Source organism: Vanellus vanellus (assembly GCF_965231255.1).
Source record: "Vanellus vanellus genome assembly, chromosome: 12".
In the NCBI taxonomy this organism is placed as follows: Eukaryota; Metazoa; Chordata; class Aves; order Charadriiformes; family Charadriidae; genus Vanellus; species Vanellus vanellus.
This window is the reverse complement of record NC_138917.1, coordinates 23,153,237-23,180,244: the sequence shown is the minus strand read 5'-3', so window position 1 is coordinate 23,180,244 and position 27,008 is coordinate 23,153,237. Positions and strand designations below refer to the sequence as shown.

The 27,008-nt window shown below is 46.0% G+C and overlaps 1 protein-coding gene across 1 annotated transcript in view; it reads left to right on the top strand.

Annotated features, from left to right (window-relative positions):
* NLRC5 (NLR family CARD domain containing 5) overlaps window positions 1-27,008 on the top strand; it is a gene marked incomplete at its 5' end in the record, with an annotated part of 48,118 nt that overhangs the window by 3,477 nt on the left and 17,633 nt on the right. Inside the window, 25 exons of the mRNA XM_082489650.1 lie at window positions 3,135-3,200; window positions 4,447-6,202; window positions 8,667-8,750; window positions 9,123-9,206; window positions 9,292-9,375; window positions 11,098-11,187; window positions 12,002-12,052; window positions 12,922-12,987; window positions 13,693-13,776; window positions 14,770-14,853; window positions 15,255-15,344; window positions 16,403-16,468; window positions 17,481-17,558; window positions 18,279-18,362; window positions 19,427-19,510; window positions 20,733-20,822; window positions 20,947-20,994; window positions 21,463-21,537; window positions 22,592-22,675; window positions 23,440-23,523; window positions 24,440-24,529; window positions 24,639-24,701; window positions 25,388-25,471; window positions 25,956-26,039; window positions 26,657-26,746. Of these exons, the coding sequence (XP_082345776.1) occupies window positions 3,135-3,200; window positions 4,447-6,202; window positions 8,667-8,750; window positions 9,123-9,206; window positions 9,292-9,375; window positions 11,098-11,187; window positions 12,002-12,052; window positions 12,922-12,987; window positions 13,693-13,776; window positions 14,770-14,853; window positions 15,255-15,344; window positions 16,403-16,468; window positions 17,481-17,558; window positions 18,279-18,362; window positions 19,427-19,510; window positions 20,733-20,822; window positions 20,947-20,994; window positions 21,463-21,537; window positions 22,592-22,675; window positions 23,440-23,523; window positions 24,440-24,529; window positions 24,639-24,701; window positions 25,388-25,471; window positions 25,956-26,039; window positions 26,657-26,746 (3,643 nt within the window). The remainder of the gene's footprint in view (window positions 1-3,134; window positions 3,201-4,446; window positions 6,203-8,666; window positions 8,751-9,122; window positions 9,207-9,291; window positions 9,376-11,097; window positions 11,188-12,001; window positions 12,053-12,921; window positions 12,988-13,692; window positions 13,777-14,769; window positions 14,854-15,254; window positions 15,345-16,402; window positions 16,469-17,480; window positions 17,559-18,278; window positions 18,363-19,426; window positions 19,511-20,732; window positions 20,823-20,946; window positions 20,995-21,462; window positions 21,538-22,591; window positions 22,676-23,439; window positions 23,524-24,439; window positions 24,530-24,638; window positions 24,702-25,387; window positions 25,472-25,955; window positions 26,040-26,656; window positions 26,747-27,008) is intronic.

Genomic DNA, 27,008 nt, shown 5'->3' with positions numbered 1-27,008 from the left:
TGGGGAAGCCACTGCAACTTCAGGTTTGATTTTTCTGTCCTTGGTGCTTTCGAGATGAACCTCCCCTGTTTTGTTTTCTCTCCCTGAATTTCAGAAAAGCCTTGTAGGCCTTGGCTCTGCTAAGGAACTCGTTCATTTTAGTTTGTCTAGCCAAGGGAATCTCCCACCCACTCTGCAAAATCCCCTCTGTTTGCACTTTTACTGTGGTTGGCTCATTGGTAGGTGGAGGAAGTTGGTGTGGCTTTTAAAGGAAGAGGAGACAGACTATTTGGGAGTTGATCCAGCAGAAACCGTTTTAGAAGTGTCAGAATTGGAGCTTAAAAGAATGGGTAATAGTAGTTCTAGGGCTTTCTTCAGGGGTGAATTTTGGACTGAGGCCTTCCTATTGAGTGCAGATCATGAAATGAGGGATTTGATTTCATGATCCCTCCTCATCCTCTGGCACTTTGCAGCAACATCCATCACTCGAATGTCCATCAGAAGCCTTTGGTGCAATGTGAAAATACTGAAGGTATGTGCCTCTGCTGAGCGATGTCCCTGGGCCCTCATGTAACATCTGCTGGAACAACCGGAAGCTGCTAAATTCTGAGTTGCCTTCTTAGTCACCAGGTATTTAGTTTCCAGAAAATGAAACACCAGCCGAGGTCCTCCCCATGTGAAGAGCATCACAGAGGAAAGAAAGAATGTGATTCTGGCATCCAGCTTTGTGAGAGGATAAATGGTGGAGGTAGTGGCAAAAGGAATCCAGATTATCACAGAAAGCTGCTGTCAGTTTGCTGTGTCTTCTTGAAATGTGTGCTTGGGGAAAACGAAGCAGCAGGAAATGAAGCTTGGTGTTCTGCAGGCTGCAGCGTAGAGGAGTCACTGAGCCGGGACCCTGGCAGTGCCCAAAGTGAAGTGTGTCCTTGTGTCCTGTAGAGGTGCTTAATGTTAGTGGCAGGGAGTGGGTTTGGTGCCGGATTGCCCATTGGTGAAAAACAGATGATTTGAAGGAAAAGCTGCTCTTCCTTTTTTTTTTTTTTCTTGCTGTGTGAATTTGGGGACTGACTAAGGCTCACACTCACAGCAACAGGACCTTCTTGCAGAGCTGGTTCTGCTTCTTGCTGAAGTTTGCCACTTCCCTCAGTACCTTATAACTTGTGTGTTTGTCATCTGCTGTTAGCGTTCTCTGCTCCTGGCCAGACAGAAGCAGGCTTTTAGCACCATGCTCCCCAAGCAGTGAGCACTCCCTGCCTTGCCCATCTCTGCTGGTGCTACCTGTTTTAAATTGTATCTCCCAACCTACCCTTTGCAGTTCCAGCTGTTTGTATGGTCACAGAGACTCTTTGGCCTCTGCTTTTCACTCAGAGGCTGCTTCTGATTCACAGCACTGCAAATACTGTATCTCATATGTCACATGCAGTTTTCAGATCTTAAAAACAAAAGCAACCTTTCTGTTCTGCAGATGGACTGCTGCTGTGCCGCCCTAGTGAGGAGGCGGTCGATCTCACCAGTTGCTGGCGGAATAGAAATTTGAAAATAGTGCTGACAGTTACTAGAACCAATTAAGAAAAGAATGACTCGTGCCTCTCTATTTTTCCCATTCTCTCTATCTGAGAGTGTGCCATAAATGAATAGGGAATTAATCACCATGAACAACCCTGGGAATGTGTGGGCTGTGTGTTCCCCAGAAATAGCTGTTGCCTGCCCTGTTCCCCAGGGTAATAGAGCAGTTTCTGTGTTCAAAGCAAGGCAGACGCATCGCCCAGCCTACAAAAAGACTCACCAGTGAGGTGGTTGTGGTCAATCTCAGAAAATACGGGGCAGCTTGTCACAGCAGTACATGTAGCTCCTTCACACAGTGCTCCCTGGCCAGCTGAGCTCACGGAGTCTGACCTGGCAGCTGGCTTCGCTCACAAGGAAACTTTCTGTGGCGCTGAGATATGTCTAGTCATTGATATTTCCTGCTCCTGCTTTCTTTCAGGTCCATCACATGGGCTTATCCTGCTTTGGATGGACTTAAATCCTGAGGAGGAGTGGAGAACAGTTGAAATAAAGGGGGCTGTGGACTTTGCTACAGTGTGTAGCTGGGAGATGTGGTACTGCTGTTTGGTTTATCTCTGTCTCAAGTCTGCCAGGCTTCTTTCATATGTAGAACCACTTCCTCCATGCCCTGTGTAACTTTGCAGTGCTTGTGCTGTAAGTTTTTGATTAGGCTGTCTGTAGCCCTTAATGTTCTCTCTGCTTCTATATGCTCCTCCAAACTCAGAGTTGCACGTACCTAATTTTTTTTGCCTTGCAGCAGCTGTGCTACCAGTAGGGTCATTTCCTAGGATGCTTTTTGGCAGGCTGTTATGATAGTTTTTCGCTAAGGTTCTGGCACTGCTTACTTAGCACCGTGCTTCTAAGCAAATGAGGGGCTTGAGCAAAAGGATCTGAGCATCATTTGCTAAACCTAACACATTTCTTGCAAAACATGCCTTTTAAAATTCACGTTGTTTCCTGCAAAGACTTTCAAAGCCAGGCTTCATCCAGCAGCTTGTACCTCACTATTCCCAATCTCCCAGCTGAGAACGGTAAGATTTGGATATTAACAGCTCTGTGAAGCGCAAAGTCATGTTCCAATATTAGATAAATGTTGAATCCTTGTGGCTGATCATATGTCCCAGGGAGGAGGAAGGACCTGCTTGATTTCTCTGCGAAAACACTCAAGTGGATGGAACAGGGAAGTAGCAGATCACACTGTGGCAAGCAAGATTGATGTTATCCACTAGGAAAATCGATATAATAAACTGAAGTGTTGGAATGAATTGCCTGGAGGAGTTTGGGGAGCTCCATTTCTGAAGGTCTTTAATCCAGCCTAGACCCATAGGTCACTCCTGAGAGCTGTAGCATATTTGGAGTGGGACAGGAGGATGGATTAGCCTCATGAGGACCAGCCCAAGCTGTCTTTTTATAGCTAGATGCACCTCTGCTTTTACTTCAGCATTTGCAAAAGCAGTTCTGTAAACTCAGCCTGAATTTGCAAATAGTTTTGTCTCTCTGATTTTTGCCTCTTCAGCTCCCCAAATGCTTTGCTCAAGAGTCTTGCCCAGCTCTAATTAGCTGCCATTCAAAATGCTCTTTTGACGTATTTCTGTCTTTTCCATTTTCAGGGTTTGCTCGACGTCGCCATTGCAGCAGCTCTGTGAGCGATAAGGATGTTAAACAGCCACGACTAGGTACGCAGGTATTCCAGGAGTGGTGGTGTGCTTTCCTCTGAGGAAGGACCTGTTGAACTTCTTCACAGAAACACCCAAGAAATCAACCTCCCTCACTGAGGGAAACTTTTGTTTAGTAGCTGCATAAACTTTTAATGCAACAGTTTATAAAATATACAGACGATGGGACCTGGCAAATAACAAGAAACATCCATTTCTGTTTGAGAGATATTTTACATCTACCTGAGCAGAAGGCATGCAGATGGCATAGGCTAAGGACTTCCTTCAAGTGTGATATGGCAGTAAAGCACTCAGCTGTAGGTCATCCCTGTATTTGTTTGTTTGCTTTTTTTTTAACCAAATCAGGAAACATACTGACAATTTAAAACCCACTAAAGGCTCCGCAGTTTCTCTAGCAGATTAAAATCTCGTATGATTTCAGCTCACCCTAAAGGAGAGAAGTAAATGAAGAGTGATGACAAAGTTGAGGCAGAGTAAATGCAGGAAAGACTGGGTAGCCTGAGCACACCTGCGGGCTGTATAACTCTGGTGTCCACATCCTTTTCTTAGTCATCTGCCCTTCTTTACCCTTTTCTACCCCTGCTTTTAGCCTTACGATCCCCACAGTCCAGCACTGGCCAGTGTCTGATGGGGGAGCTGGGCTGGAGCCAGTTTTTGACTGAAAGTTTGCATACAAGAAAGTTCTTGAGAAGGTGCTCCCAGAAGACAAGATCTTACCCACTGACAAAACTCAGCAAACTGAACGGCAATGAGGATAAGGTTTTTCAGGAGGTGCTGAGCAGTGCCCTTAATTATTGCCACCGTTCTCTTTTCAAGAAAGAGGTGCTTTTGAGATCAGGGATCTCAAATTCTGAAAGCAAAAGATATGTCTGTTCCAAGGTGCAGATAGCTGAGCAAGGGTGGCACAAGGCCAGCATGGGTGTAAAGGGAACTAGGGAATGGGGAATTATACACATGGTACACCAATATCTAATTCTCATCTTAAAGAAGTAATAAGATTTAGTTTTTATTTAAAGCTGTTTCACTGTTTCCCTGAATTTTCTTCTTCTTTGGCTCCTGTGCAAAAATAGGAAAAATTATGGGTTAGTTTCACCTGTTCAGAATTTGTCATCTCTACCTATCTCTGTGGAGCAGCCTCTCACCAGGGCCACTGTTTCTCTGTGTATAAGTGCTAGTATTTTGGATCTGTCATGACTCAGAACTAACTTTTTCACCCTCATACTCACTCTGTTGTCTTCTCTCTCAGATTCAGCTGAAAAGTACCGGCATCTCCTCGTCAATTCTATCTGCCAGAGGTATGGAAGCAGGAGAGCAGCAGAAGCAGCAGCACAGGAACAAACGCAGCCACTGGCTTTCAACCAGGCCTTTGTCAACCTTGTTATTCAGCAGAGCAAAGCCTCCCGCTTAAAGGAGAAAACAGATAAACCCCGAGACGATGTGGCAAGCACTCCAGAACCAGAAGAATGTGCAGATACAGCAGTGAAAGTGTCAGATCTCTTTCGTAGTGTGGTCCCATCGGGCTCGACAAAGGTGATCTTATTGTTTGGTAAACCAGGTACAGGCAAGACCATGCTAATGCACAGGATTTGTCAGAAATGGGCAGAGGGTTTCCTACCTCAGTTTCTCTTCACTTTTCTGTTCGAATTTCGGCAGCTCAATTTATTAAAAAGAAAACTGACTCTGAAGGAGCTTTTGTTTGACCTGTTCCTTCAGCCAGAAGACAGCCCTGATGCAGTGTTCCAGTACCTCCTGGAAAACGCCTGGCGTACACTAATCATCTTTGATGGGCTGGATGAGTTTGCAGCTAACATGGATGGGTCATCCTCTTCTATGGGAGGCCCAACTCTTACCTCCCATATGTCCATATCTGAGCTCTTTGCAGACCTGTGTCATGGGAAACTCCTACCTGGTTGCACGGTGTTGGTCACCAGCCGACCTAAGAGACTACCTGACTTCTTACTAAATACGGTAGATGTGCTAGCAGAAATTTGGGGATTTGACCATGAGAAGGTTGAGGAATATGTCAACCACTATTTTCATCAGCATACATTCAAAGAACAAGCCATTGCTCATCTGAAGAACAACACCAAGCTCCTCAGCATGTGCTTCATCCCTGCACTGTGTTATGTTGTGTGCATCTGTTTGGAGTATTTGCTTCTTAAACATGAGATGAGCGTGGAGCTTCCTCAGACTATGACACAGTTTTATATCAAAATGCTTCTCATCTTCATAAACAAACAGCAGGGAGAGCATGCAGGTGGCGAAGAGACTCAGCTGAACTGTAACAAGAAGGCCATTTTAGGTCTGTGTGACCTTGCACTGAAAGGCCTGGAAGATAAGAAGCTTGTATTTTATGTTGGTGATATTCCAGAGCACGTGAAGAAATTTGCTTCCTTGCACGGACTGCTGACTGTCTTTGAGGTGAAGACGAGTGGCACTCGCCCAGAGGCTGGCTATGCCTTTGTCCACTTGAGCTTGCAGGAGTTTTTTGCAGCGCTCTGTCTCATGGTAAGTAAGAGGGTGGACAAGAACTACCTGAAGAAGAAGTTCTGTTTGAAGTCAAAGTGGACTTTAAAGAACGAGGCAAAGACCGAGTTCATGGAGAGTCTTCACATCTTTCTCTCAGGCTTGTCATCAAAAGAATGTAGGACGTTTCTTATGCTCCTAGCTGAACAAGATGAAGCTTGGGTGCAGGATAAGCAGGACACAATCCTGCAGTCTCTCAAGAAACTAGCAGCCACTCATCTGACCGGGCCTAAGGTCATTGAGCTCTGCCACTGCACGTTTGAAACACAAGACCTCAAAGTAGCCCAGCACATTGGGAACCTGCTGAATTTCAAGTACGAGTTTAAAAACTTTAGACTGACACCTCTGGACATGTCGGCTTTGGTTTTTGTCATAAACTCGGGCCAGGATTTGACTCATTTGGATTTTGCAGGATGTGTTATGGACATTGACTGTTTGGAGGTTCTGGCTGGCTGTAAAAATGTAGAGCACTTGAGGTAAACACACTGAATGGTATGAGCTGGTGGGTGGAGAGAAGGGGTAGGGGGTTGGAAGGGCAAGTTCTAATCTGAACAGCATAACTTTGATACCAAAGAAACTTATAAAAATAATGATTTTGAGTGATTGAAGGATATTAAGATGATAAATCCATTCTGGCTGGTTTTTTTTGTTTGTTTCTTTGTTTTGACTAAAACAATCAAACGAGAGGGTAGTTAGTCTGGTAGATAAGAGAGAAAATGATAGGTATTTCTTGACACTGCAAAGGCAGGGCGAATCCTTAAAGCAACTGAGAAAATTGTGACCTAAGTGTAATCACCATAAACTAGGTGAACAGAAGATGACAACTGCACTCTAAGGTGCTGTCTATCATTGCTTTGCTATAATGCTGGAAGGACATTTCAAGGAGGATCTCTTGAGATTGTCCTGCAAGATGGGTCTCATTCTGTATTTCTGTGAATGACTTGGAGGAATACGTGTAGAGTTTGCTACTGTGGAGAAGGTGGGGAGCGGCCAGGGTGAGAATTACCTTGACCTGAAGGGAATGGCATCGTCTGCTGTGAAGCAGAGGAGCATAAACAGAGACATGAAAACTGCTGTTCCTGGATATTGATATTGTAAAAAGGACAGTAATCGATTGTTCTCTGCCTCCATTAAGACAAATAGGAATACCGTTTAATTTACTGTTAGAAAAGCTTTCTGATGATGCATCCTAACTCTGAATTGCTAATGCAAGCACAAGGCAGTGCACAGAGTCTTCTGCTTTCAAAGAGCAGGTTGGGCAGATGCCCAGGGATGGTCAGGCTGTTCCCTTGCATTAGGAGGATGGAACAGGGGATTTTTGAGGCTTCTTCCGTGGCTCCTGCACACTCAAGTCCATGCCTGCTGTCAGTTATGGTCCACAGGATAGAAGCACTCTGAGTACTGTCTGTTACGGTTTGAGAAACCGATAACAATTTATTGTTGTTTAGACAATTGTTCTATCACCCAATGACACCTCCCCCCCCCTCTCCAGAAAAGGGAATTGGGAAAAACAAGGAAACCGAGAAGCTGAAATATAAACAGATTTAATAGAGTAAGATTAGATAATTAACATTAATAACACTAAAGAACCAGTATTGATCCCAATACCAATACAGAATACGCACAGATTATACTCAGCCCATTCTACCCGTAGAAAGTTCTGCATTCCCAGCAGGCGACAGCAAATGTGGGACACTGAGTGCTGCAGCTTCGGGAGGAAGGGAAGGGCTCAGGGCTCTGGCACAGGGGCACAAAGTTCCCAGGATGGCAGCCATCATGGGAGGGGGCAAAGTTTGCAGCAAACTTTCTAATTTATATTGAATGCGATGTTCATGGTATGAAACAATCCTGTTGGCCAGCTTGGGTCAAGTGCTCAGGTCTTGTTCCTCCTCATCCCCGCACCTGGTGAGCTTGAAAATGGCGAGAGACCTTGAAACCCACACACCATAGCTGGCTACAAAGTAAATATTCTCACGAATTCAGACACTAGAGTCTTCTAAAAGTGCAGTCTTCCCAAGTATTAGAAGAGAAATTAGTCCTGTGTTGCTCAAACCAGGATGGACCCCAAGCATTTCAGCTGCCTCTTGGCTGCACAGAACCTGTCTAAAGAAGGAACATCACCTCAGGTGCGTTCCTAATGACCATGGGCCATGTCCGTCATGCCACCACACCTCTCCAGCTTGTTCCTGACTCCCTCTGGTTTAGGGGAGGGTGGCAGAGGCACTTACATCAACAGGGCCACAGGTGGGTTGCTGCTTTCATGGCCCCCAAACACGCTGTGGGAGACATGCAACCCAGGGGGCTTTGTACCAATCCATCCCATAATCAGTACATCCTGCAGCTGATTCAAAGGAGAGCTTGTGTGCCTGACAGCTTACCTGTTTGTCTGTTTTTTTCCACCACCACCAGCTCCTTCTATAGAAGAGGTACTTGCCCTATGAACCTTGTGTCTTTTGTATTTTGAACAAATCTGGCTACTCTGCCACCCAAATTTAAAGTATCTGGCCTGAAATGAACCCTCTCGTAACTAAGCAGCTCGTCACACCGGAGCTGTTAGACACTCTCTGTTTGTGTGAGTTCAGTTTGCCCCTGTGTGACCTGACCTTGTCTTATGAACGGGTCTCCGGTGTCCTGACTCTGGTGGGACACGCAGCAGGGCTGACTCTTCAGCTGTGGCAGCACTTACAAATAGTGTCACTGTATCAAAAGGCAGAAGCCGTCTCTTGAGGCATTTGCGGTTGGTGTGCAAGTTTAATGTTTTGGAGTTTTTTTGAAACAGATGTTTGAAAAGACAAAAGCGCTGCAAAAAAGAGCATGATACAATGGCTGCTAAGAAGGAAATTCAGCTCTTTTTTAAAATCGTGTATTAACCTGCTCTGTGGGCTAGTTTATTTCCAGTTTTGTTGTGCTCATGTTTTTCCCCTTTTCTTCATTTTTTAGCTTTCGTAGTAGGAGATGTGGCGATGACTTTGCTGCTGCTCTTTCAAAGAGCTTACGAGGAATGGGGGGCCTGAAGAAACTACGGTAAGTCTTTGCTTGTAAGGTCAGAGCCTTTTCTCTTCCTGTCTGTCCTCTGTTTCTATCTTGCGTTTCAATTACGTCTGCTCACTCAAGGCTGATCTGCTCTGTGCAGCACTGCATAGAGAATAACGTGGTGCTGTGCAGAGCAGCACGGGTATGGTGGCTCGTTTTATGCTGGTATCAAGAGGAGCATTGCAATGCCCTGTTTGAAAAGGAGGATAAAGTTGGCTGCAGGTGGCAGAGTCGGGCCACCTCCCCTCTGCGTTAGTGTGCCGGGAGTGCGGCACGGGCACACGTCTGAGACAGGCTTGCCATGCGTGGCGCGGGATGCTAGTCCTCCCTCTGCTTGGTTTGAGTGACTCTCTCTTTTTCCAGGTTGACAGGTGGGAGCATCACAGGTGAGGGGTTGACTAACTTGGTCCAGGCTTCATCACAGTGCCTTCAGCTTGAGGAAATAAAGTGAGTGTGTTGTGGCAATGACCCTCAAATCAGCCTCTCATTCCTTGGAGACCTGAGGTACTAATGAGAATGAATCTGTGTGCAGCTTGCAGGACAATCGGATACGGGATCTGGAAGTGAAGAGAGTGCTGGGCCTGTTTTCCAGAATGGAAAAGTTGAAGAAAATAGAGTGAGTAAAAATGTCTTAAACCTATTAAAAATGGTAGCCACTATGAAGCCAAGCACAGCATCAGAGAGCGTTTAAATCCTAATCAGATCAGAATTGCTGGATGTCTCTGTCAGGTGTGACGCTTGCTGTTAGAGATGCCAGTGGGACACTAAGCTGGGGCACAGACATTTTAAGTGCAAGCAGGGCTGTGCTGGAGGCCTGGCTTAGTTTGAGACAGACTCAGCCTCCCAGTTCTTACCCAGGTGTTTTAAAATAATCTCAGGGGAGTCCTGGCACCACTGATACCTCTCCAGGAATTACGACGCATCTGCTCGACTTGGTGCTTGTCATGACTTTTTCCTCTTGTGCCTCCTCACCTCTCTTCCCCATGGCCAGGCTCAGGCTGAGATGCCTCACCTGTGGCATGAGAGAGGATGGCTCCATCCCTGTCTTCCTAGCCATTTTGTTAGCTCTCTTCTCCCATACTCCTTCTAACACTCCCGTTACAGCACAGCGCTGAGTGAGAGGGACTGACTGCTAGGAAAACTCCCAACGTGGATCTGCAACTTTTTAGGTGGGGAGAACCAGCCTGATTTGTGAAGGGATTTAAAGCCTTTGAAAAGCTAGCAAGGGCAGTTTAAGCAGCAGCAGTCAAAGCAGAGCAGAGCTGCTGTGAGTGTTGGAGTGTCAGTGTAGTTTGCCGTACAGGAGAGGGGCAGCCACAAAACCATACTGCCTCTGCGGGAAGGCAAAGCCACAGTATTGCCTACCCACACTGGTTAAAAGGGAGTGATTCTGCCTTTAAAGTTCTTCCACATACCCCTGGGCGCAAGCAGGCGAGCCCCAACATACCTGCAGTTATTGCTGGACCCCGTCCTGGAATTAATTACTGACTTTGCAGTATGATTAGAAATGTTTACAAGCCTGTTGGAAAGAGGGAGCAAAGTGGGAATGTACCTGCTCCGCTGCTTTCCTCGGCACATTGGATAACAGCTTGTGGGAAATGCCAGCGTCCCCCCAGTGAAGCAGCTTATCATACGGAAAAGGTAGGAAGCCAGTGCAATTTGTAAGACTCATTCCTTCACGCATTTCTATTACACACGTACGGTGGTGCTGTCATGGATGATTCCTTTGAGGCCCGCAGGAAAGGTGTTCTGTGGCCTTGAGAACAAGCAGAGGGTTTGTAGAAGCAAGACTTTGTTTCATGTTTAATGAGGTTCAACAAGTAATGAAACAGAATAAACATGCAATTAAAGAATAACCTCTTATTCTTCTTCTCTTAAAGAAGAACCTTTAAGAATTTAGAGGTTGTTAGTATTGTGTCTTCAGGGATGTTTTAAATGTGAGGGTTTAGACCACACTACTTTAATATGCCATACTTAAATTGTATTTGTTATAGCAAGAGTTTAACCGCACTGTGGGCTGGTTGTGTAATCATACAGGTATAAAGTACGTTCCCTACATAACCCAAAAACCTGAACCAAAAACAGTTAAGGATTCTTCTGTTGCACATAGAGGAAGTATCTCTGATTCTAAATTCACGGGAGCTATAGCTTGCAGAGAGGAACTGTGATCTGGTAATGCTTTTGTTGGCTCCTAAACGCGAAATTCTGAAGTTTTTGAGAAATCCCCTAAAACAATGCGCTTCAGGGTGTTTGGGTGCGGAGCAGAGGGCATTTGCCTAACAGAAGAGCGTGCTGTTGGGCGCAGCAGCTGAGGTTGTGTTCTTCCTCCTGTTCACAGCCTGAGCAACAACGATCTTTCCTTGAATGCTGTTCTCGTTTTGGCAAAGGAAGTCATCGCGTGTCAAAATGCTACTGAACTGTGTGTCAGGTATTGATGCATGAGAGATCTTACAAAACCAAATACATTGTCTCTTTAGATGCTGACTTTCTAAATGGATGCTGCTTTACAGCTTAATTGTTGTCTAATCAAAATCAACAAAAATTAATTTTCATCATTTTTGTTTTCTGTTTGAAACAAAATTTGAATTCATCATATTATGGACTTTCTATTTTTTTTTTTAATAGGTCATTTTATCCTTGGGCTGTAAATTGATTTGCAGGGGGCAATATTTCTTCTTATAGAACAGAATTTAAGATTGCTTTTAAGCTCTGCAATATATCAATTGGAAAATTCTTTACCAGCTAGCATAAATTTGCTATAAATCAGCTAAGTTTACTGAAAAGGTGATTTAAGTAGCTCTAGCTCTATGTTCCTTTAAATTACAGGTTTTGGTGTTTTCATAGGTCTAGGATGACAGAGAAGGGGTAGAATCTTTAACTCCTAGCTCTTATGGTTTTAAGTTTAACGGGCCGGGTTAATCCTTGGTGTGACTCAAGAGACATCAAATCGCATACAGCTTCTTCTTATTTTTCTTGCTGGAATGGAGGTTCTACTGAACTTCTTTCCAACATACTGCTGGTCTTGCAAAAAAAAAAAAAAAAGTCCCTGCCTAATCTTCTTAACTGTGTTACTCTCTTGTCTATATCACAACCCCAGTTCAGCATGCAGGGTGTCCTGCTGCCCTCTAGCCACACAACTGCTGGATTGCTTGCCTGTGGCAATGTGCTACCATGGCAGATGTCAAGGCCCTCTTTAGCATCAGACATGGGTCCTTACTGAGCACCTCTACTCTCTTTTTCAGGAAGGACACCGTGATGATATATTTTTCTGGCCCATCCGGGAAAGTGCCAAGGTGAGAAACTGCACTTGTGGTTATGCTATATTCAGAGTTACGCTATATTCAGAGTTAAGCTGATTCAAACCATCAGCTTGGTGTCACTAGAAACCACTCCAGCAACAGAATTGGTTGCCTCTGCCCTTGTGTCTGGCAGAGCTGGATCCACCTGTCAAGGAGAAAGGTAACCAAAAATAACTGGTCTCTGCACAGACCTACCAGCCAGTTCCACTAAGGAAACGCCTTTCTGCCTGTGTAAGCTTGAACTGCTGTGTACCTATGGCAAAACTGCTGATGCCAAAGCCAATTAGCAGTTGAATGTGAGGATAAACAAAGGAAAAACCTTTGCTCCTTCTCTGGCTGGCTCCTATGTTCTCCCTGCTTGTGCATACTTTTGAAGGAAAGGTGGATTAGACCTTAATTAAGAAACTACAAACCAATCCGTTGTTCCTTGGTAGGGAGCTCACTTTGCCTTGTGTTGTGCAGTCCTCACGATATTTTGCATGAATGCATAAACTGGCTCAGCCTGGAGTCAGCTAGAAACTGCTCCTGTTCAGGTGCCCGAACAGTCGTCTTGTGCTGTTGTAGGCAGCCTGGTGCAGGGGGATACGTTTATCCCTTCCTGTGGTGGCACAATCCCATATGGAGGCAAAACATCCTTCATCTTAGTTGATTCAAATATACAGTGAAGCCCCATGTGGACACCTCCTGTGCTCCCATGGAGCTCTTCTGGCTCTTGAAAATCACTAACCCTTGAGTGGAATTGTTGGACAGAACACAGACCTTGTGGTTTCTTCCAGAAATCTTCCAGAAAATACTAACCAGCTCCCAGATCCTCCTGTTTTCTGAAGGCATATTAAAGGCCTTAATATTTTGCTTGTTTGCAGATCTTTGGATTTGAGGTGTGAAGAGAATAAGGAACATGCAACTCCAGCTAGATTTGTGAAGTTATGGTAAGAGAAAGCATTGAAATTCCTGCTGGTGAATGTGATTTGCAGATGACAGGTACTACAGGAGGACAAGAATAGCAGCTGTGTTGGTCCTTAAGGACAGAGGGTATTGCCACATACAAAAAGTTTGAAATAAACCTGAATCAGTAAATAAAAATAACAAGAGTAATCCCATCTGGCCCAGCCAGTGGCTTTATTTCTTGTGTGTTGGGCTCTACAGCCCTAGAGAGGCAGAGTTCCCTTGATAATGCCCATCTTGCCATATGTTCTTATAACTGCCGAAGGCATGAGCCATATAGTTTTCTTTCTTGCCTGGGCTCCAGAAGAGAGTAATGGCTTTCTCGAAATAGAGCTCAGGCATGTTATCTGAGCATGTTAAAGCTGGGAAATGGCCCTCCCTTACCTCCTTCTTGTTCCCTCACTACTCTGCACAACGGGAACAATTACATCCATCCCCTTCTCGTGGATGGCGGTGCCAGGCGGCTCTCACAGAAGGCATTGCACTTGCACAGCACTCTGCAAGTGCGTCCCTCTGCACTCCTTTTGCAGCAGAGAGACGGAGTAATATGCCCTGGATTGTGTGGCAGAGCAGGGAGTAAAACCTCCCTCTCTTGGTACTGCTCCTTTGTGCCCTTATTTGGAGAGAAACACCAGAAGTGCCTGGGCCCCCCCATCCCCTCACTGCTCATTAACCCTTCCTGCTCACAGCTTGCAGCATCACAGCCTGTCTTCCCAACATGCAGAGGAGATCGTTTCCATTCTCCAGAGCTGTCCCTGTCTCTCCGAAGTGGAGTAAGTGCCTCCTTTCCTTCCTGCTGAGTGGCTGCAGGCGGGCGGCGGGGAGCAGGGGATGTTACATGTAGAGGGCAGCGAAACATAGGGCCTGACCCCAAGGAAGGGTCCCAGCACACTGTTATGTCTAGTGGGATCCTGATTAGGGATTTTTGGTGAGGTTCAACAGGAGATGAATACTGAGCAGCCTTCTATTTCTATGACAACTGCAGCCTCTGTCTCCCTGAGACTGTAACCAGACGTGCCAGTTATGGAGCAGACCCTGCTAATGAAGCAGTGCTGCACGCTGGAGGCAGTATGGAGCCATCCCAGAGGCACAGCTCCTCCAGCAAATCCTCTGAGCCAGCAAAGGGACACAGTTTGCTTCTGTGTGGTCCCTTTCGTCTTCCAAAGCCATACAGCTCTCTTGGGAGAAGTGGGCGGAGGAAGGCAAGAGGTCCACTTCATAACCTGCACGTTACAATGAGTATCATCCCTACCTTTCCTTATTTGCCTGAATATGAGGACACCTGGATTTGGCTGCAAAGCTCTCCTCCTAGCCTGTCTGCCCTGGAAAATGCAGAAATACCTGTTGCAAGACAGTTCAGTTCAGTACAGACTGTATCCTGAATTTAGCTGCACCTCAACCCCCAGTTTTCTAGCTCACTGATTTGAATTGGGATCTGGAGATCTTTGTCACCCAGTGTTTTCTGCCTTCCTTTCTTCCTTGCAGGAGGACAGTAAACACTCGCTCATTTGATTTATTGTTTTGTACTCCCACTTAGATTTTCTAAAGTGAGATGGTTTTGGAGCTAAAGCATGAATCATGTTGTCTTAGGGATAAAACTCTTGTCTGAAGTTGCTTCATGCAGAGATAAGCAGGGAAGATTGATCTGGGACAGAAAAACAGTTCAGGCAAAAGAGCAATTTCAGGAAAGGGAAAGCAAGCAGATTTTGAAGGCTTTGTTGTTTATACTGTTCAAAACAGTCCCCACTAACTGGGAAATGCCTCAGTTTGTCAGGTAACAAGCTTGGAGATGAAGGCTGTGGTTGTCTGCTGGAAAGCCTCCCTTGGATATCAATTTCAAAGCAGCTGGAGTAAGTGTTGCCTTGTACAAACCCAAATTGCCCTCTTTTCTTGAGCCTGGCAAGGACCATACAGAGATGCTGAGCAGGGATCCAGGAGGCAAAGAACTCACGCAGACCAGTGCTACAGAAGCAGCTCTGAGCACTCTGCAGGAAGGATGAGACTCAGCCCATGAGACTGTTCAGGCTGAAGTTGGTAACTTAGAGCATCAGGTGTGGAAACTGGTCTAAATGCAGCTGAATCGCCCTTTCATTAAAACCACTTCTGCAGGAGTAGTGATCCTATATGTTTTCCACCATGCTGCTTCTGAAATGAAATGGGTTCATGCATGCAGCACACTGATGTCTGCTTCCCCTAGGACAGTCCTGTGTGATTTCAGTGACCAGCTAATTGTCTTTTTTATCTTCCTTAGTCTTAGTCAAAACCGCCTCTCTGTCAATGGCGTTTGCAATCTGTTGAAGTCAGTAAATACCTGCCAGAAGATGATGGAGGTACAAGTCAGGTATGTAGGTCTTGAATCATTCCTGAAGTTAATCCCAATATACAAGTCTGCGGGTTAGGTTCTGAGATTTTTGTTCAGTCACCTCAGAAGTAGGGTGGACGAAGAACATAGAATCATAGAATTGTTATGGTTGGAAGAGACCTTTAAGATCATCGCATCCAACCATCAACCTAACACTGCCAAGTCCACCACTAAACCATGTCCCTCAGCACCACGTCTGCCCCTCTGTTAAATCCCTCCAGGGATGGCGACTCCACCACTGCCCTGGGCAGCCTCTTCCAATGCTTGACAACCCTTTCCATGAAGAAATTTTCCCTAATATCCAATCTAAACCTCCCCCGGCGCAACTTGAGGCCATTTCCTCTTGTCCCATCGCCTGTTCTTGGGAGCAGAGACTGCCCCCCCCTCACTACCCCCTCCTTTCAGGGAGCTGTAGAGAGCGAGAAGGTCTCCCCTCAGCCTCCTTTGTTCCCCAGGCTGAACATCCCCAGGTCCCTCAGCTGCTCCTCATCAGACTTGTGCTCCAGACCCCTCACCAGCTCCCTTGCTGGGCACGCTTCAGCATCTCAATATTGTGAGGGGTGCCCAAAGATGATTACTAACACTGACACTCGGTAATACATTGCTGTAAGCTGATTTTATCTGAGCCAGATATTTTGAGAAGGTACAAAACTGTGTCCTTTCATGCGTGGGGGCAGTTTTTGACTCTTTCCTGCTCTCTGGCCTGGGAAGTTTTGGAGACAGGGTCTCTGTGAAGTATGAGAACTGGTGACATCTCCTGGAGAGAAGTTGGAAGTTCTCCCCCTGTTACATTCCCTTGGAAGCCCCCTGGAATTCAAGTGTTAACAGTTTTGTCTGTACTTTCTCTAATGGTTCAGAGAAACTGGGTCATCTGATATTGATTTAAAACTAATGGAGATTATTTTTTGCTTGCTTTGGGAGTGTTTTAAGTGATTGGTGTCACCAAAGAGTTTTGCAAAGCAAAATCAAGCATTCTTAAAACAAGAAGTCGTGTAAATAACCAAAATGTGTCATTGATTGATTCCTTCTCTTCACAGCCTTTGTTCTGAGACTGCAGTCCTGAGGTTTACAGAAGACAGAGAGTTTGCTTCCCTTTCTCCTAGGTAGAGTGTGTGCACAAATGTTGTTTTTAGTTCTTATCCTGTTTAGATACCAAGGGTGACACTTCATCTCAAGCAGTTCTTGCCCCTCCTCCCCTCTGAATGTAAATGTAGTACTTTCTCCTGATTTTCTTAGCCACTTTGGAAGTTGTCCACTGCCTTCTGTAGTGTTTGAGTGCGTTTTATGTCTCTAGGGGACATTTCAACCCACAGCATCCTAAGCAAAGCAGGCTGTTTAATGACAGCTGTGCTATCTGATAACAGTGAACAGTAAAAAAAGAAGTGAACCCCACACCTCCAAACCAAATTCCAAAAAGATTCAGAGATCCCTGCATGTTTAAAACTGTCTAGTTCACTATGCTATGCATTCTGGATCATGGTACTCCTAAATCGAAATAAATTTGGAATTTTATTTTTCCCCTCAGAATATTATGGGTCAAAGCAGCTCAACCCAAATGTTTTGTTTGAAGATGGTTTTCGGTTGCTCCTGGAGCTGTAGGTTCATTTCTTTATGCCCTTGTTCTCCATGAACTGAGCCCCGTGTAAAACAGCATTTCCCACAGTACGTCTGCATCCCACCTCTTAGCTACGGAGGAACAGCAGGGCTATTGTGGGATGCAACCTAGTTGTTGTGGCTATGCTTGAAAGAGAGTGGCAGCCTGAGACACTCCTTTAAGGCACCAGGTGACACTTCAAACTCAGATATTTTAGGATTTGGATGTTTTGTTTATTTACGAATAGTCAGTTTTTTGCACAGACATGAACTCTTTTCACAAAACATGTTTAGACAAAAGCTGAATTCTCCATCAAACTGTAGCTTAGGTGAGAAATCTCTCTTTTCCCTTTCTCTCCGCTTGCCTGCGTGCTCAAGTGTTTGGTTAATCACTGAAAGAAAGAAGAGCTTGCTATTGGCAAAGATGTGAGTGTGGGCTAGACCCAGGGTGGCCCCAGGGACCTGCCAGATTGCTAAAGTGTAAGTGGTTTACCCTTGTCTGGTTTTGTGCTCACTTACTAGGGAAGAGACCGTGTTCTCTACTGATGACCAACAATATGGAGAGGAAAACCAGACACCTACTGCCCCCAAAACAATAAGGTACCATGGCAAATTTTCATTGTATTTCCTGCATGTCCTTTCTCCGGATCCTATAGCTGATGTAACCTGCATCTCCAAGTTTGCATGGTGAATCACAAGAGAGCTGGTAAAGGCCCCATCAGTCAGTCATTAGTCACTGTGCTCACATTCCCAGCTTGCAGCACTAGAAGCTCTGTGGTTAGTGGCTGGTCTTCTACAGGGGTCAAAATAGATTGTGGGTTGTCTCAACCACAGAACAGGCATGGTGATTGTGTGGTTGCTGACTGCATCGGCTGCAGTTGCTGCATTACTGCATTGGAGCTGGCAGTGACAGAGCTTGTGATGTTGGGGGCGTTCTCTGCTCATTTGGAGAAATGCATTCTAAGCTGGACCTGTGTTCAGACGCATATCAGATCATGCTCTCACTCCGGCACAGAGTGCATCTCTCTGTTTTGTAGGCTGCAGTGAGGAAGGGAGAAGTTGTGCCTAAAGCTTTCTAACCAGGACCTTGTTGTGCCACAAGTTTTCTTTACCTTGTCTCTTCATTCTCTGTTTGCAGACAAAAGCTGAAAATACAAATTATCAGTTGTTGCAGATAAAAAAAAAAGGGCAAGATATTTCAAGGGGATTTTTTTTTCACCATTATCTCCTTGTTTAGTCTCTGTTTTTCTGAAGGACTGAAGTTTATAATCTTGTTTGCAATTCTGCAGAGCTGGACTATTGCTTTCTCTTTCCCCCTAGACTGACAGACAGTCATTTTCAAGCCAGTGACCTGGAGAAGCTGTGTGCAGTCCTGAAGGAGTGTAGCAGCATCTCTGAGCTGGAGTGAGTCCTTAACTCTTATGGTCATTATCTGCAGGTTTTTGGGATATTGAGAAAATGATTCTTTTTTTGTGTGTGTTCTGCAGTGCTGGAGAATGTGGTAAAGACATAGCCCTATGAAAGGCATGGCTTTACGTGGGCTAATATCCTTTGCCAAGGAGACATACAGTTCTGGTGCTCTCTTAAGGCAAAGGTAACAGGATATAAATCTAAAAAGGGGCTGTTTGATGACTTATCCTGCCTTCAGGTATTTCAAAAGCTGTAAAACTTTGCCCTGTCATTTTTGCCTTTGGGCCATTTGGGAGCAAAGCTGCACAGCATGAAGAAACCCACCTAAAACGAAGGTGGCAGCTTGTGTTTTGGCTGGTGATCCCACATATGGTATGCAAGGACCTCTGTCACCAAAGCACTTTCTTCTGTTAGCCCTGTGTGTGGGGAGTCATCCTGGTTGCTGACACCAAAAGATGAGAAGACCCAGCCCTGATGGGACAGCTGGCCAACACACACGCTCACACCTAGGTTTTGAGGACAGAACGAGGGCCAGCACAAGCATGTCGTCTGGGTACCACCACCAAAGGGCTGGCTGTTCTCTTAGGCCTGACAGCCTGTGGAAGAGACTTTTAGCCTTTGCTCTTTTTAAGCAATCATGTCCCTTGATCCCGCATGGTCCATAGCCCACTGTAACCCTTAGGCTCCAATATCAGAGCCTAATGTCCTTCTCCAGGACTAACCCGTGGCTCCTCTGTTGGGCCTGTCCAGGTTGATCATTTCTCAGTGCTGTGGACTTCTAGTCCCTGGTAACTGCATTAAAAAGCACTGTCAGTCCAGAGGCATCACTGGGTGGACATGAGGAAAGGATGAGCCCTGAGCTGGGTTTTTGGCTCTCTTGTGTTGGTTAATTCCAGTCTCTGGTTTCCCTGTAGGCTTTAGTTGTCAGTGGAGAGGGGTAGTGCCTGTGTTGTTTTGATAAGGGTGCCTGTGTTTCGCTTTCAGAGCTCTAATTACTAAGAACTGATTGTGTCTATTGTTTTTAATATGAAAATTAAATGCCGTTCTTTAAATCCTAGCCTCTCAAATAATTGTCTGGGAGACAAGGGACTTTTGCAGCTGTTTCAGTTCCTCCCGAATTTGAAAATGTTAAGTTCTCTCAAGTGAGTAGCTCCTGTTTCTCCTTACTCATGGATGCGGTTTTGTGGGAGTATTGGTTGTGGAAGTGCAGTTCACATTTGGGAAGGGCCCTTCACGATCAAGTGCAGTTATATTCTGTGTCTGTTGAGGGTAGATCCGCTGTGCTGTCTGGTCTGTCCCCACCTCTAGTCCAGAAGAGATTGACTCTGCTTGAAGCTTGATAGAGCTCAGTGCCCAAGAGGCTATGTACTCAGTCCTCCATGAAGGAGGCAGGTGGTCTTGCATGCAGGTGTGGCACCTGCTTTCTAAAACAGGCTGAAATCTTTAGTAGGTCACTGAATTTTTGCTCTCCCAGTTCCTCATCAGGAGGGAGATCAGTCATTCCTCTCCTGAGATGGGAGTCTTTAGAAGATAAACACTGGGGAGCTCCAGCTTCAACAATGGAGTCTGAATTCAGCTGCAGTGGTGGCTTATGTTTATCTGGGTGTTTTACCTGGCACTCCCATTGCAAGTGCAATGTACAGGTCTGTGGCTTAAGGAGTATAGCACTATTTTGCTGCATTGAAAGAGATATTTATTGTTCCTGTTGGATCAATTGAGCTGTTCTCAAGCCAAGACTGTTCCAATTACTGACAGTCCGCAGCTTCTCTTCACATCAATGCAATAAAACACACTACTGTTACCTGTTTTTTTCCTCCAGCATCAAGCACACTGCCCATGGTCACAGTAGATACAGTAGACCTGAGCATGGTCTTAATTAGTGTGGGTTTTGTACTGCCACAGCTGCACTTACAGCCAAAGAGTTGGTTTTGCCTTGCATTGTTTTACTGAAATACAAGGAATTCCATTTAACCATAAGAAAAAACTTGTGTGGGGAGGATGGTGCATCACTAGAACGGGCTGCCCAGACAGATTTCGCATTCTCCATCTTTGGAGATGTTAAAAACCCAGCTGGACAATGTTCTGAGCAATCTGCTCTCGTCTAATTCTTCTCTGAGCAAGAGAATTTGACTAGATCGTCTCCAGAGTTCCATTCCAGCCTCAATTATTTTGTGATTCTCTGAGCTCTAAAGGTGAGGGACAAATTTAAAAAATACTGGAGTGAGTTGCGTTTGCAGAACTGTAGTTGGAAACACAGGCAGAAGGTGGCAAAGCAGCAGTGTCTGAGAGTGTTGGGCAAGGATCGCTGTTATGGGGTGACGCAGTGTAAATTGCTTTGCTGATTTTCATCTCTTCTACCTGTAGGCTTAATGACAACCAGATCTCCCTGAACTCTGTGTTTTTCTTAGCTCAGTCCTTATCTACGTTGGAACACATTAAGACAATGAACCTCAGGTATGGCCAGGAATACATTTCCTATTTTTTTGCTATTTAAGACCTCAAGCTCTGGTTTTTGAGGAGTGATACAGGAGCGCATGTCTTCAAACTCCCTCCCAATTGTGGTCTTTTCTGGTTACAGCTTAGGACACGCGCAGGTGGTTCATCTAACCTTTTGGGAAAGAATCAGGTAAGATCATACCCATTCATCTGTCTAAGCCTTTCACACTCCTCCTTATGACATCTTATATAGATGGTGATGTGTGAGTCCCTGAGGTGTGCCAATTAAAGAGCCATTTGGCTCCAGACTCCAGTCAGTGTGGTGGAAGTGGGGTGAGCTGTTCCATGCCTGATTGACAGCAGCTTGAGCGTATGGAGCAGATGGCAGGTATGGAGCCTGTTGGGCCAGGGCAGAGCAAACACCCAAAGTGCTGAGCAGATGTAGAACTCTCTGGAGGCTGGAAGAGGGATGATAAGGCCTTTTATCTTCAGAGGGTGATGTGAAGCTAATTCTGGCAGGTGGTGGGAAAAGGCAGACTGGAACATGAGGTCACTGCCACCACCTCCCTCACCCTCTTCCCCAGCTGCAGTGTGAGGAGTCAGCTACATCGGGGCAATAACATCAGCGCAACTCATGGGGTAAACCTTCTTTCCCCAGGGTCAGAAGTACCAGCAGATGGAGAAGTAGTTTCCTGGTGCATCCCAAGGACGAAGCAAAGGGACGGTGTTTTCGGTATGGCAGCCTCAGCTTCCTTTTGTCACCCAGAAGTGTAGGAAGGGATGGCTGGGGGGGGTCTGTATCTGTAGTGTAATGTGTGGAACACACCCGATCCCTCCAGCTGTGTCTCCTCGGAGAGCTGTCCTGTGCCCTGCCTGCCTGCGGGGGCAGACTCAGCTCTCTTGGAAAGCAGACGTTTCTTTCCTCTGCTTATATCCTGTCATTCCACATGAGACACCACTGGAAAAGGTCCATCTCTAATATATCTCTCTTCGATCCTCTTGCCTGCTGAAACTGGTCAAGGAGGCCAGTCCCCAAAATAGTACTTGGTTACATAGGAGAAGGTCTTGGCTGATGCAATTTAGCAAAGCCTCAAAGAGATTCAGCCAGCTGGCATCAACCCAGGCCCACAGGTATTTGTACTTGGTGGTCACTGGAGGGACACAGTGATATGCCAGAGGTGGCTGGATGAATAATACACCCTTTTGGGACAGACTTGGGATGTCCACCCCTGCAGGCCTATATGGGAAAATAAATAGGGCATCTGTTGCTTGCCCGGGCTCGAGGGCAAGCTTTCCTGCAGAGGAAGCTTCTACCCAGAAATAATGAGATACAGATCTGGTTGGCTACTACATTTATCCCATGGAGACCTGCTGGTTTGTCACCCAGGAAGGCTTCTGTGATCTTCTTCTTGGAGAAGGACATAGGAGGCGCCATTCCCAGTCTTGCTCTGGGAGAGCTGAGACAGTGCTGAGCAGGGAAAGACGCTGTCCAGTCTCCTGAGACAATTTAAGTACCAATGATGTAGCTCTAGGGAGGCAACACCTAAAGTAACATGGTATTTCGGTGGACTGGCTCTCTGGAATCAACTCAGAGCTGGTGAAATTCTCTGGTTGTGACAGGTTTTGACTTCTTGGTCCTAGGTTGTGGGTAGCAAAATATATGTAGTGGAAGCGAGAGGGTTGCTATAGGTCTCGCCTTAAGATGTGAGGCTCTGGGCTATGAGGAGAATGTTGCCATACCGTGGTCATGGGAAATGTTTAGCTCCTGTGTGCTTTGTTTGCTTCAGTCTCAGGGACTGCACGGTGGGTCCTGAGGATGTGACCAGGCTGTGCCAGATACTGGCTCAGTGTCCCCAGCTGACAGAAATCGAGTAAGTGTTGTGCACTTGGCCACCTTGCCTGCCTGCCTGCCTGTCTCCCCAACCTGCAGATACAGAGTGGATGTTCAGCTTAGCAGCTAGTGTAAATCGGCTCTCCTCTCACCACAGCCTCCTAGATATCCCCACAAAACTTCACCCAGATGTTTAGATAAACCCACGCCTTCCACTGCCCTCTCTGCTTCAGTTTGGCCTCTCCTAAGTCTACCACGTCTGTGTGTAAATGCCCCAGAACACGTATGTGTTCTCATAGTCTTCCTCAATCGTATGCCTATACACAAGTATTTTTATCTACTTCTCCAGACCCTGGCTTGCAGTATAGCCAGAGCAAGAGCACCTGGCCCACTATGCCATAAACCAAGAGCTGCTCACTCCAGACAGGAGCTGGGCACTAAGAAAATTAGAATAATACTGCTCACAACAGAAATGGAGTAATGATAAATAAAGATAAGATAATATCCATATTGCATGCAGGAAATATGTCAGTAGCATCATTTAAAAAACTTACAGTAATGGAAAAGTAAGACTTAAAACTGGAATGTTAATTGGCTGTAGGATGTAGAGAAACACTTATAGGGTCAGCCTATAAGGACTAAATCTCACCCAACTTTCAGGACGTTTCTGGACATGTACTTTTTCAGAACTTGCCCGTAACACACCCATGCACATGTGTGTGTGCATGTCCATGTGGATTTTATAGAAATACTTACAGGTTGTCCTAGTTTCTCTTGGAATTTGTTTCCTTCCATGTTTTACAGTCTGTCTGGAAATTCATTGAGTGACCAGAGCATTGAGAGATTACTGAGCTTCCTGCCATACCTCTGTCATCTGACACTACTGAGGTAATGTTTGGGGTCCTTGCCTTGATTGCTGCCATGAAAGATTGGTTTGGAAAGCGCTAATACCACAGCGTATCTTAGGAGCATTAATCAGTAATTGTAGATTAACTAGCTAGGCAAAGAAAATGCAGAAACTCTTTCGTACCCATTCCTGTCTGTCTTGTTTCTAGAACTGAAGCAGCACTGAACATTTTTCTTTAATGATATACAGAGGGGGAAAAAGAGGACAGGAGGAGAAATACCTGCCCTAGGCACAGCATCCCAGATAATCCTCACTTAGCAGGTTCCACGGAACATGACTTCCAGCACCTATAACAGATGTAGGACTTGATGGTTGACACAGCCTGATGGCACACCACCTGTGTGCATGGTCTGCATCTCACAGCTCTGGGATCCCCTGCAGGGATCTGGCATCCTGCCACACCTGACACTGAAAGTGTTTCCTGGCAGCATATCAGCCATTTAGGCTGGGAATTTGGGCTAGAGAGCTGCTAACACGGGCTGGGGCACTCCCACCATGTGGACAAAAAGGCCAGAAGGAGCCTGGCCATCTTTTTTGAGATGTTGTAGCATGGAGGAGCTGCAGTGTCTTGAGAGACTGAATTTGCTCACTCAGGAGGTTGCTTCCAGTCCAGGGTATGTCTTGTCCAGTAGCCCTAAAGAGGAGTTGTTCAGTGTAAACCCTTTCTCTGTACTTCCTTTTTAGTCAAAGGAGACTAAAGGAGACTCTCCTTTGGTTAAAGGAATGTTGGGTGCCAATGCTCAGAACCTCAGATCCTTGCTTACTGATCTTGAGTTAAATGGGGCAGATCCAGCCTCTTGCACCTCAAAGTAAACAATGGGAAAATTGGGCCATGTGTATCGGAACCTTTCTGTTTGGGAGACGATTTCATTGTTCTTTCTTTCTCCTCCTTTTCAGTATTAGGAACAACACATTTTCCCCACGTTGCACTGTCTTCCTCCTCAACTCCATCAATCTCTGTGAGCGGATCAGGCTGGTAGAAGTCCGGTAAGGCACTCGGAATGTTTGGTGGCCAGCAGCTCAGCTTTAAGGGGACTACAAAGCTTGTTGTCTTTGAAGAGCGTTGCTGAAGGACTGTCTTTTGTGTTTGCTTCAGGTCAAGTGAAAATGCTTTTTTGCATTTAGGAGCAAGCACGCGAAGCCAAAAGACATCCTGCAGGTACTGGGATATGACACTTAATTATAATTCACTTGTTTTGATTAGGTTTGAAACACTAGTGCAGGTAGCCAAATCTCCTCTTGTATGAAGAACTTATGGGCTGATAGTCAAGGAGCTTGGGCTAGTAGCTGAAGCTTTAGGGCTCAACTCAGCTGCCTAAGTGCAACTCAGTACTTTTTGAGGTGCATTGGGATCACAGAGGCCTGTGCCCTTCTTGGGTCCCCACTGGACTACTCATGATCATCTTGCGCGGCACCAAATTCTGCTGCACAAGCAACTGAATTGAGCCCTAGCTAACGCATTTTCCAAATGTGTGCCTCAAATTCTGGGTGATAGTCTCCATATGAGCTTCAGCGTGTTGGTGACACGTGTCTGCAGCCTCTCTGGGAGTGATGGTGCTGGGTGCCCCTGTAAGGACAATTGTAACATCTCTCCAGTAGGCACCAAGGAGATGGCAAAAAAATGTGAAAAGACCTGTTTCCTACTTACAACATGGGGTTTGTCATTACTAACCTCAGGGAGGGGTCAGGAGAAGTATCAAACACTGGCACGCCTAAGGGCATTCATCTCAGCGAATGTTGCGGGGAGACTGGTGTGAAAACACGACTGCTGATGGGCAGCTCTCGCTGCTCAGGCTGAGCCTGGTTGCTGGCCGTGCTTTAACTCTCTTGCTGTCTTGTATGCAGGCTGACGGACTGTGCCATCGGTCCGGGGCAGATAGATGAGCTCTGCAGAGTCCTGGAGCAGCATGGGTGGCTGGCAGAAGTAGAGTAAGTGGGACTTGGATTGTGACCATGACCTTGAACACGAGTCACGGAGGGAGAGCTGGGTTGGCATGGTTCAACATTGCCTGGGGATTCCCAGCCTGTCTGCATGTGTATGTGTGCTCATTCAGACTATTTGGAAATAAAATTGGTTAGTAATCATAAAGGTCCTTTATATAAATATTAAGAGGGCTTGAGCTGGTGGGATGTCTTCCTTGGGATTTTCGCTCTGTAGCTGTTTCGAGGCATTTTTTGCTTCATATGAGCTCTGCTCTGAGCTTGTGTTCAGAACTTTTCCTCTGAGCTTGCTCTGGAGCTTATGCATGAGATGATAGTTTTGTAGGGCAGCAGTTTGTTTTAACAGACCTTTAATGGCAGAGCCGGGATTTAAGTCCAGGAAGTTTGGCTTTTTCCTTCAAAGCTTCTCAGAGAAGCACTGCTGCTTAAAAGGCTGAGTTTTAGTTGGCCACCTTGTTCTTCTGCCTTTCAGTCTCTCCAGGAATCAGCTGGGAGATGAAGGCCTGAGATGTCTCTTGGACCACTTGCATCGAGTGCCCATTACCTGTTTCCTCAAGTAAGAAAATGTAACTGTGAATGTGAGGTGCCCTGGTAGAAAGGTGTTCACGCAGTCCCTCGTGAAGTCATGGTTCTTGCCCTCTCCTGCCTTAGGAGTTAAGGTCTGAGTGAGCCATGAGCACAGCTCAAGACCTCCAGGCCAAGGTGACTCAAGGTCTGATCCAAAACCTGCTGAAGTAAGTAAGTCTTTCTGTTAACATCAGCAGGTGATAACAAGGCCCAGAGTAGTGTGACAGAAGTTGACCCAGTCCCCTGAGTTTTCAGTTCATCACTTTTCTGTGTGCATTGTCCTCTTTGAATCACTCAAGGCCTGTAGGTGCTGTGAGCTTAGCTATGCCCTACTCCAGCATGTACCCTTCCCTTTCTGGTGGGGAAGCAACCACTCCAGCTTTCGCCTGCCTCTGTAGTGCAAAGAGGCAAGCTAGAAGTTGGCTGTATTGCCCAAGTCACCAGTGCTGTGTCTTGGGGCGATTTGGTGCATTTAGCACAGCTGAAGGGGCCCAGCACCCCACGGACTGTTCTGCCTTTGCTGGCAACTTGGATTTTGCCACTGTGGCTGAGGAGCCCAGGGACAACCCTGAGTCTTAACACCTGAAAAACCTTCCTTCTCCACAGTCTCAGCCATAATCAGATTTCTCAGGATGGAGTTCTGCATCTCATAAATGCCTTTGCCACATCTGGAGGTACCACTGAAGTTCAAGTCAGGTATGTGTTTCTCCTTACCTAATTCCTGACTCTTCCTGCATGTTTTCCTCTTAATTATCCTAAAGTTTGTGATCTTCAGGTGATAATGATGAGGACCACATTTTCAACTATCTTTATGTGTATGTGCATGCAAAGTTTTTGTTTATGTCTGTTTCTACTGGCCAAACGTAGCTGCCAAGGAGGAAGCTACAGAGCAGTTGTTCCGCGGGGCCAAGCCATTTTTGTGTTTAAAGACACAGGTATTCAGCTGTGCTAATTGTTG